We start from the raw sequence: 10735 nt of genomic DNA, 5'->3' as shown, positions 1-10735 counted from the left end.
ATAAAACATTATGCAAAATAAATCCTGAGTGAGGGAGTCTCGCTTGCTCCGTGTTGCAGTCGCTGCTCCCGTTTCAGCTGACTGAGCACAGTGATGAGCGTCGGCCAGTGAGCCTTTGTAATTGGTTGTCTCCTTTCCAGTTCTTTCCCTCTGTGTCCTTAGCTCAGCACTGCAGTGTTGTCAGTCCCACTGGGACTTGTTTCATGGCTGCGCTTCCTCCCTCCCATGCGCGCACACACACACACACACACACACACACACACACACACACACACACACACACACACACACACACACACACACACACACACACACACACACACACACACACCAACATAGTACTGTATCCTGGCAAACGATAATACCCAACCTCACACAAAGACACCCCAATCTCTAGGCACGTGAAGATATGTGCGTCCCACTAGACTCTCACAACCTGTTCTCCCTTTTGCAAACCCTATCACTACTCAACTCCCACGCATCTCACACAAACACACACACTGGCACCAACAGTAGGCACGTGGCGGTGTATGTGCTGCTCATTAGGAGATGATGGATTCAGTAATCTCGACTTTAGGCCCTAGAGAGCCTTGAGGTAAAGTACACCTTATATAAAAAAATGTCACACACACACACACACACACACACACACACACACACACACACACACACACACACACACACACACACACATACACACACACACACACACACACACACACGCGCGCGCGCACACACTCTCCCAAAATGGTGTTCATCGCTCTATTCATTAGTCAAATATGGCTGTCAATGTGAATTGATGTATTTTTTTGCACCTGGCAGTCTTTCACTCATTCTCAGTCATCCTAAAACACACACACACACACACACACACACACACACACACACACACACACACACACACACACACACACACACTGCTTCATGATCATTCCAACACCTTTTCACATTCTTCACACTAAACAAATGCTCAAATGTCAGTTTGCATATATGCTGACTATCTCACAAGCTAACACGTACCAACACAATAACACACACACACCTATACAGATACATATGCACACTCTTTTTACACCGTGAATTGGATTTGAAGGTAGGAGCTCTGTGGCAACACGCGTGCAAGGTAGGGTTACTATTTTCAGCGCGGGATAGAACTTGCAGTGGTGTGTGAGAGAAGCACTTCTATAGATGCTCTTTGCTGCAGCCTGTGGAAGCGGCGCAGGAATATGGTTAATTTATGAAAGTGAATCGAAGTCAAGAGCTGCTTTTCCAAAGACAGTGAGAGAAGACAGTAGATTTGTGAATGTCTCTCAGAAAAAGCTTCCCGAAAAACAGTAGCCGTGTTTCCATAAATGAATCTTAATGCACATTTTGAAGTTTTGCATTATTAAAAACCTCCTCAAACGCGCTTAAAGGTTTTCTAGCTTGATTGAGGTCTTAAAAATAGGGTTGATGCGCTAAAAGGGATAAGGAAACACTTTTGACATAGCAAACACTGAAGTCACATGGCTGACCATTTCTGCTCTCTGCATCTTACCCGGATATTCCTATAACGTGTTTTTGTCTCCGGAAAGTATGAAAGAAAGAACAACTAAAACTTTCCCAATTGAAACTAATCTCTGAAGACCTATCTCCTTTTTTCTCTCATAGATGCAGTTAGATGACCTAGGCGACCTGTGTTGTTTCCAATTAGCAACCGAGACTTTTCCCACTCTGTAGAACCATTTTTGAACCAATTGATAGAAACTCACTTCCTTCGAATTACGGTACTCTTTTTGCGACATTTCAAAAGTCTTAAAGTCAGCTTGACTGCTGACATTTGTTAAAAACAACTTTTTCACCACACATCTCTTGCGTTGCATGCAGTCAGGTACACATGGTGGACGGGATTCGGGCATCATTCCCAATGATGAGCTTATCTTCCGGGCATCAGTGGCCACACTGTCCTACACCGAGAAGAAAACTCACCATGTGGCAAGATGGCAGCCCGTGACCCTGCGTCTCTGAGCGGACAAGCAGAGCTGAACAGGACAGCGGAAATCAATTGCGTTTGACGCTGTGCAGGCCGGCCAGAGGGCAAAGACAAAAATAGAGAGGGTGGGAGAGAAAGACAGGCAGAGACATATCTTTTCATCATCTTCTCATCTGCAATGCTGATTTGCTCTTTTCTTGCAAATGTAACTAGCTGTAAATGTAAATACTGTTAGACTAGCTGTGGAGGTGGAGACCTCTTTGAACTGTTGAGCAAGGATAAACACAAGCATGATCGATTTCTTTCAAGGATCTTCTGCTGCCGTTTACACTGTGATGATTTATCGTTTGGTTGGGAACAGTGATTCTCTCAGAAAGTATGCATGTAAAAAACACACGTTTTTATTTTCCAGTGTTGTAGTTTTAGGAGTTTTAAATATTTTAAACGTGCGACGAAAATAATGTAATAGAAAAACCTTTTCTCATTGCATTAGTGTTGTGTGCACTGTGCTGTCTCTCACTGGTCTCATCAGAGTCAAGTCTGGGTGTTTTTTTGCTCTCTAAAAGGGCTGAGGAGGATTAGCAGAGATTTTTTTTTTTACCAGGTCTTGTTCGGTATATGATCAAAACATGCCCAGTGGAGCTCATTAGTAGACTGAGATAGAAAGTGTATACCACCTCTGACCATCACAAGGGCTTTAAAGAGCCTCACTTGGCTTTATATTAAAAGTTCTCGGTTGGAAATGTACTGTCTGATTATTCTGGGTAAATAATAAGCATCGAAATGCATGTAAACACAGACCTTCTCACCACACCACGTGCTCGTCACAGTTGGAGGCTGCTTTTGAAGAGGAGTGGCTATATACTCTACTGCATCTAGTTCACTTTCAGGAAAAGTCCATAATTTATTGACTTTTCGATCATTTTGGCAATTCTCTGAACCATTTAAGAAAGCATGTTATCAATTATTTATCAGTTGCATTTGAATTCACGAGAACGGCAGCGGAGAAATCTTTTGGGTCCTTTGGGACATCACAGAATAATTTATGTGCCACAGAGCTATATATTTAAGAGAGATTGTTGCGGTTATGTAAGAGTGTTTCTTCTGTCAGACTATATTATAGCACCCTGGAACCCTTACAGATCTATAAGAAGATATTTCGTTAAACTAGTTTTTTGTCTCCCTTTTGTCTTCTGACTGGATTCAACAAAGTAAACCACTGGAGCTAAAATGCCAAGAACCAACATAACCTCCTTCCTTCTTTATTTTCTATCGACTAGATGCGGCGAGGCGAGTATTATAAATGCACTTAATAGTCCAAACTGTTTTTTGTATCTTTTGTGCGATCCTTGTAGCCCTAGAAATTAAAACCATTTGAGGGTTCAAGTTCAAAACTGCTCCAAGCACTGAGAATGCTGATAAAACTATGTGCAGAAAGAACATTTCACAAGCAAATTAAATGTTAACAGATGCTCGTAAAACCAAAAAAACAAATCCTTAATGGGTTCTCTATAGAAGAAAATACAGTGTTTCACTTATTCTGCCCTTGGTTTTTTATGCAGCTGGGTGCAAAGATGATTTCACTAATCATTATCCGTGCCATTACTGATGAGTCATTGTTGATTGGGCCCTGACGGATCCTGATTACTGTGAATACTGCACAGTCACTCACCGTTTCCCCTGCAAGGAGAACTACAACTGTCAATGCTAAGTAGTGGCAAACTGACTCCTTTGCTGCGTAGTGAGTTAAATTTCTGCACATGCCTCCAAGTGTTATTAAGAAACACCGTCACGCAGCGAGTGGAGGGGCTGTTTTTTCCCTTTGAATTATCAGATAACCTTCCCTTTCTAATTGGTTCTGTTCTAATCAATGCAGCCAATGTAATTGCACTATATCACAAAGCCTACGCCAGGATTTATTTCTATGCTTCCTATCTGTTATGCATTGTGCAAACAGCATGTTCTGCAAAGTTATCAGTACAAATTAGATGTTGTTCGGTAAGTTAGCTGGCACTGGAGCATCTCTTTTTACACGCACCGTACATCACCTTCTACAGCGTTAGCCTATACTCCACAGAGCAAGTATGATACTGGAGGATGAAACTCAACTGTGAAAGGCTGCAGTAGGACACAATAATCCTGCATTGCCACATACTGTACCTTCTTGGATTATGTTTAAAATAAGTTTATTTTGGGAAAAAAGGTTTTTTGGCAAGTTAGATGAAAAGTTCAATACAACTCTCATGTCTGGATGCTAAATAAGAAGCTAAACCCAGGGGGTGGTTAGCTTAGCATGAAGGTAGCAGGGTGTATTAATGTACACTATTACACCCTGCTACCTTCATGCTAAGCTAACCAGCTCTAACAGTTAGAAATATCCTATAACAGTAGCTCCCTATTAAACCACAACTTGTTGTTTTTTACACTTCAGTTGTTGTACAGATTAAATCCAGAATATGGAACGTTTGTTAAACATTACCCACAGGAGCTACAAGTAACAATTATAGCATAATACTGAATGTTAAACTTTTGGTTTTTGCATTTAGCGTAAATGCTAATCTATTCCAGGGTACTAGAAATAAAGTGTGAGAATTGATTCAGTATTATCCGAAATACAGCAATATTCGCCTAAAGCTTGCTAACATTAACAGCCACCATAAGCTAATAGCTATACCAGAGCAGGAAATATTAAATCGAACTTTTCACAGGAAGAATGTGTTATTTTCAGCGTAGGTTCGTTTTTTGTTGTTGTTGTTGTTGTTGTTGTTGTTTTTTACCTTCGGCTAGATCCAAGATAACTGTTTTCCTTTCTCCCAGTCCAGCTGACTGTTGCTCACTTCATGTTTGGCGTATATATGGGAAATTGGTATTCTAATCTAACTTTGGAAGAAAGCAGATCAAATACATTTCCCTAAATGTCAAACAATTCCTTTAAAAATGCTGATGCTTTTGAACTAACTCAAAGTTACATGCCTTTGATCCAGCCACAATTAATAATTCAAGCCACACTCTGGCATTAGCTTCTAGATATGCCTGAGGCCATTTGAGTTTGTGAGGTACAGCAGGCAAAGGTCAGGCTTAAACTAATTACCTCATCATGGGTGAAGTCAGAAAACATCAGCTTTTAACTGATATGAAGAAAAGGCTGCCAAACATGCAACATTTAAATATATATATATTTAAAACGTTGCTAAAAATTGAACTGTTCATTCTTTTTGCTTAAAATGTATTTTTAATATAGCCAGCTCACAGCTAGAAACATGATTTTAATTTGGTTGCCAGGTCGACTGCGAGCGTGAAGTGCATGGCCTAATGATTCAGTGTTATCGTTCTTGGGTGTCACATCAGGAAATTTAGATAACCCGGTGTTATAGGTGCAGAGGCAAGGGTACATGTACTATATGATGAGCTCTGTGTGTGTCTCTGTGTGTGTGTGTGTGTGTGTGTGTGTGTGTGTGTGTGTGTGTGTGTATCAAATCCAGCTGGACCAAAACATTAAAGCTGCACAAACTTAAAATGGTGAAGATATAATTTGGGTGTTACTGTCCTCTTCACTCCTTGCTGGGACAATTTCAGAGACATCGCGAGGGGGCTTGAAGTGTAAGGTGAGGGAGAGGGAGGTGCCACCGACGACTGCAGCAGAAAACGAGCGAGCGGAGGAAAAGGGGGAGGGCAGAGTGGTAATGAGGGACACTAAGGGAGAGAGAGAGATGGAAGGAGAGAGAAGGGGCAAGCGGCATTTGCTCACTGCAGAGCCTTTCATTGATAAAGTAGCGCTGGTGTGAGCCAGACGACTGCAGCTGGACACACAACACACACATCGTGCTCTCATACGCACACTTGTCCTGGGTGTTTGTTTACAGGCTGACACCACAGCAACATTACTGCATTCACTCACAGGGCACTCCAAACAACTGAAGACACACACAATCACACACACACACACTGACTTATCGAAACTGACATCCTCGCAGACTCCCCCTCCTCTTCTCCCCACCCTCTTTTGGGTTTGTGGGCATAGCTCGGTGACATCAGGAAAGGGACACCTGTACCTGAGGAGCGAGGAGTTGGTGCGTCTGATCTGGGACCAGTTTCTGGAGGTGTCCTTGGATTAAAAATAGGCTGTTGGAGCTGCAGCGGAAACCAACCAAAGCACTAGTATAAAGGTAGGCAAGTGTGCATGCATTTATACACACACACACACACACACACACACTCACACACACACACACACACACACACACACAATGGATATGTAAACACGCTCAGCATGTGTATACACTTAGACAAGCATGGATAAACTTCACGCACATCAGACAGTTTGACTGAGACTGAGTTGCATTCTGGCTCCTGAGCTGTTTTCCTCCTCAAACCAACAGGAGCTGGTACCTTCCTCCTCATCCTCTTCCTCTCTCCATCTTTGTGCATGAATCTCTTTCTCTCTCACTTCCTCCATGTTTTTATTTACACCCTGACACCTTCCAGTAATCTCATTCTCATTGCAACGCCCTGCCTCTGTCCCTCGCATTTTGGTCCATCTGTTTCCTCCACCTCCACCTCCTCTCACTCCACCTCTTCTCGCTCTCCTCCTCACACCCTCTTTTTGCCGCCTCTCTCTCTCCCTCTCTCTCTCACCCTTTCTCCCTCTCTCTCTCTATCCCTCTCTCACAGAAGCATCCCTCTCATTCTCATCTCACCCGTCTCTGCAAAAGCCACAGATTTCTCCTCATGCCTTGAACAACTACCCCTTTTCTCCGTTTCACTCCCCATCAGTCTGTCCGTCACCCTGGGATCTACGGAGGCAAGCGGAGTGCCGGTGTCGGCCATGAAGCTGGTGAACGCAGGAGGAGGAGGAGGAGGAGGAGGTGGTGGAAGAGGAGGAGGAGGCGGGGGAGAGAAGACTGCCTTTTCCTTTAAGAAGTGCTCGGCTTTCCAGTTTGTCAAGAGAAAGGTGAGTTCGGGTGACACATGCACACAAGCACACACGCACGCACGCACACACACACACACACACACACGCACACATATACACACACACATCTTGGGGTGATGCATCTGTGAGTGTCTGCCTACACACGCAACTACACAACCAGAGTGAGAGGGATGTTGGCTGAGAGAGGTGGTTTCACAGCTGGAGTGTTCCCTCTCTCCCTTTTGTTTGTGTGTGTGTGTGTGTGTGTGTGTGTGTGTGTGTGTGTGTGTGTGTGTGTGTGTGTGTGTGTGTGTGTGTGTGCGTTTGTGTGTGTGCCAGAAATTATGTCATTGTGAAAGCTTAGCCGGGCTAATCAGGCTCAAGATTTGGCTCCCTGCGTATCTGTGTCTACTGTGTGTGTGTGTGTGTGTGTGTGTGTGTGTGTGTGTGTGTGTGTGAGAGAGAGAGAGTGTGTGTGTGTGTTTGTGTGTTCGTGTGTGTGTGTGTGTGTGTGTGTGTGTGTGTGTGTGTGTGTGTGTGTGTGTGTGTGTGTGTGTGTGTGTGTGTGTGTGTGTGTGTGTGTGTGTGCGTGCTCCAAAACACTGTTGCATCACAGAACCCACAAGTGTCTGTCGTGTAGATCATGACATCACTTGGTTGGTGAGGTCCTACAGTTTAGGATCTACTCAGCATATCCTGCATTATGCTGCAGTGCAATTACAATGCTAACTTACTGTGTCATCTTCATAGTTTGCATTAAATGGTTTCCTTGGTTGGTGTGTTTGTGAGATTTAACTAATGGCTTTAATGATGGTCGATAAATCATTTGTTCTGATATAACTCCCAACGCTTCCAACAGCAGATTCAGATTGAACAGCGAATTCATAACTTCACATCCTGTTAATGTGGAATAACAGTTTATTAATACTTATTTAACATGTGTAACTGCAGGCCTGATTAACTCATTAACCTTCATTAAGAAAGAGTCATGGGTTGCTTACCTTTAAGTTAAACAGAGGGTCATATTTAGTAAGCTATCATACACATTTTTGCGCATTACTTTAAGTATGATATCCTATGAACCTTTTAATGAATGATAAACAGCTGTTGAGCTAAGACAAATTAATCAAGCAAATTAATCTGCATCTATTTTGAAAAGTGAAGGATCATTTAGTCTTCAGTAATGATCAGGCTTAGTTTAAGCAAGTAAAAGCATAAATACAGTATGCGGTTTGAAATATTTGCTGTTTTTTAATTTTTTATCTTAGTTCTCCATTATTGCAAGTTGAATATCTTTGATGATGTGAACAGGTTAATCGATTAATCAAGAAAATAGTTAGATTAAAGTGAAAGCACTTCTACTTGCCTTTTTGCTGAGTCTTCCAATACCAGTGTCTGTGACGACATTCCTGGGCTAGATGTAAATAGGCCACCATGTTAGTGTCGCTGCTGACAGTTGGTCTGCAGGCCGAACTTGTCCCTGATGCTGCGTTCACTTGGGAACATGGGAACTTCCAACTGCTGAGTCAGGCTTGTAGTAAGGGCAGAAGTGTAATAGGAACGTGCGTGTATGGATTTAAGAGGGTAACATATAGGGGACGGACCGGAAGTAGAGAAGTGCATGTGTTTCAAAAACAAGTTTACAAAAGAGCAAAACCATGACCATGAACGTGAAAGGATGGAGGGCTCTGAAAGAACAGCCTCGCCTGCAACTACATCTCACCACCAAAGAGGCCGCTAGAAACAAGAAATCTCTATTCCTATGGAGTGCAACTTTAATTGATAAGTTAGTTAGTTTAAATCATAAACAGAAAGCCTCTACCTTTATATGCAGAATCTGTTTATAGAGATGAATACGTTAATACAAATATTAAATCTTATAACTCAGAGTAGATGAGAAGATGGAAAAGCAACAGAGTTGTAAGAGAGAGCTGATGCATATGGATGCCCGTTGTGAATTGTTGACAACCCCAATGTGAATTACACTCACTCAAAAACATGCCAAGCTAGACAAACAGTTGAACTTCTGCACCCTCAGATCTGAATAATTTTCAGCCCATTTACATGAGATCAAAAGAAAACATTGAGCAATAAGACTGTGGGGTACGATGGGAAGGAACATTACTTCCAGCTTGTGAAGGAGAGTTGGAGATTGATGCATTTACTCAATAATCACTAAATTGCTTTGGGGATACGCCACAACATCATTTTTTCCATTACCAAAACAGGGTAATAGAATAAATCAGATGATAACGTAAGGGTTTTATTGCACATAATATTATTATTATGCTCACATTAGCCTCAGGGAGTGAATGTGTTCCAGGATGACAAGTAATTGGGCACAATTAGCAGTCATTTGCTTGGTGGATTTCAATTATTTTCTAGTCTGGTTGTGTCATCGACGCGTGTTCTTGCTCACAGTAAGGTTTTCCAAAAGTGTGTGTTGGTCTCAGATGGCATACAGTATGGTGTGGATCCCTGATGACTCGGCCGGTTAATACAGGCAGATTGTGTTGTGTTAACACCCACACATGCACTCCCACAGGCACATTCTGCCGCGATGAGTCTCCCATGGGATTTTATTTTATTTTATTTTTTTAGAAATACTAATCAGTAATTAAGAGCCTGAGGACATATCTATCTATACATCTTTATATGATTTGCATTTCTTTTTGCATATTTCTGTATAAAGCTGGCTTTCCTTCCAGACTCCAGTGCTCTACCAAGAAAGACAGCTTCCAGATATGCATCAGCACACAGCCCAAAATCAGAATTAATGCCTGCTGCTGCTGGTTAGGGTTTATTTGTGCCTCCATTTGAGTCTAAATAAGTCTAATTACGTAATGGGGAGGGAGAGCATTCGTAAAAATGCGTAAGGGAAATGATGGAAAGGAAATATCAGACCAATGACTCTGTGTTTGTGTGTGTGTGTGTGTGTGTGTGTGTGTGTGTATGTGTGTGTGTGTGTGTGTGTGTGTGTGTGTGTGTGTGTGTGTGTGTGTGTGTGTGTGTGTGTGTGTGTGTAGTCATTTCAAATGTTGATAGAACATGCCATTTAGGAAATATGGGAAATTTTGAAATGCCACACTCCCTGAAGTTACAAAATATATTCATCCGTCTTTGGACAGACCAACCCATCCAAAAGAGATGACGTAATGTATGGCTCTTGAAAACATATTCTCACTGTGAGCACTGTGTTTTTGTGTCTGAGGCGAATGCAGTGTTAAGCTTCAGATGAAAACCTCTCGTCTGTTTCATAGTCAGCGTGACGTTGTTAAACAAGAGGCATGACAGCGCAATGTGTGATCCTTGGGGTAATGCCGAAACATTTCTCACTCTGCTTTGAATGAAAATAACAAAGGGAAGAATCCTCTAATTGGAAGTAACGTCAATCCTATGTTCATGTTTAATATAAAGAAACTTGTGTGGTAGTAGTCTTATTTTACGTAGGGTGTGTGTGTGTGTGTGTGTGTGTGTGTGTGTGTGTGTGTGTGTGTGTGTGTGTGTGTGTGTGTGTGTGTGTGTGTGTGTGTGTGTGTGTGTGTGTGCGTGTGCGTGCTATACAGTGGCTGATTTGTTTTTGTGTTGAGCTACTGGAGTGTTTTTCCAACTCATTTTTTTCCCTTTAGACTCGACGTGCCTTGACACGCTGTTTGGCTTCCCTTCGACTTAGGCATTCTATCTCAGTGGGTGTTTGTTTTTTGTGTGTGTCACAGCTGTCTGGACTCTGTGCTGCTCAGTCACACAGGCTACTGTCCCCGGGGTGTGCGTTTGCTAAATGTTCGATTCACGCAGCAGGATGAGATTTCATCAGGCTTCTTCTGTCGCTCTCGTACTGCCTCCCATGTGTT

General features: G+C 42.5%; 1 protein-coding gene across 1 annotated transcript in view; it reads left to right on the top strand.

Moving 5' to 3' along the window:
- Window positions 1–6797: 6797 nt before the first annotated feature.
- sgk1 (serum/glucocorticoid regulated kinase 1) overlaps window positions 6798–10735 on the top strand; it is a gene marked incomplete at its 5' end in the record, with an annotated part of 40940 nt that continues 37002 nt past the window's right edge. Inside the window, one exon of the mRNA XM_083934454.1 lies at window positions 6798–6923. Coding sequence (XP_083790580.1) covers window positions 6798–6923 — 126 coding nt within the window. The remainder of the gene's footprint in view (window positions 6924–10735) is intronic.

The sequence above is a fragment of the Echiichthys vipera genome (assembly GCF_963691815.1).
Source record: "Echiichthys vipera genome assembly, chromosome: 19".
Classification (NCBI taxonomy): Eukaryota; Metazoa; Chordata; class Actinopteri; order Perciformes; family Trachinidae; genus Echiichthys; species Echiichthys vipera.
This window is presented reverse-complemented; position numbering and strand designations above follow the sequence as displayed.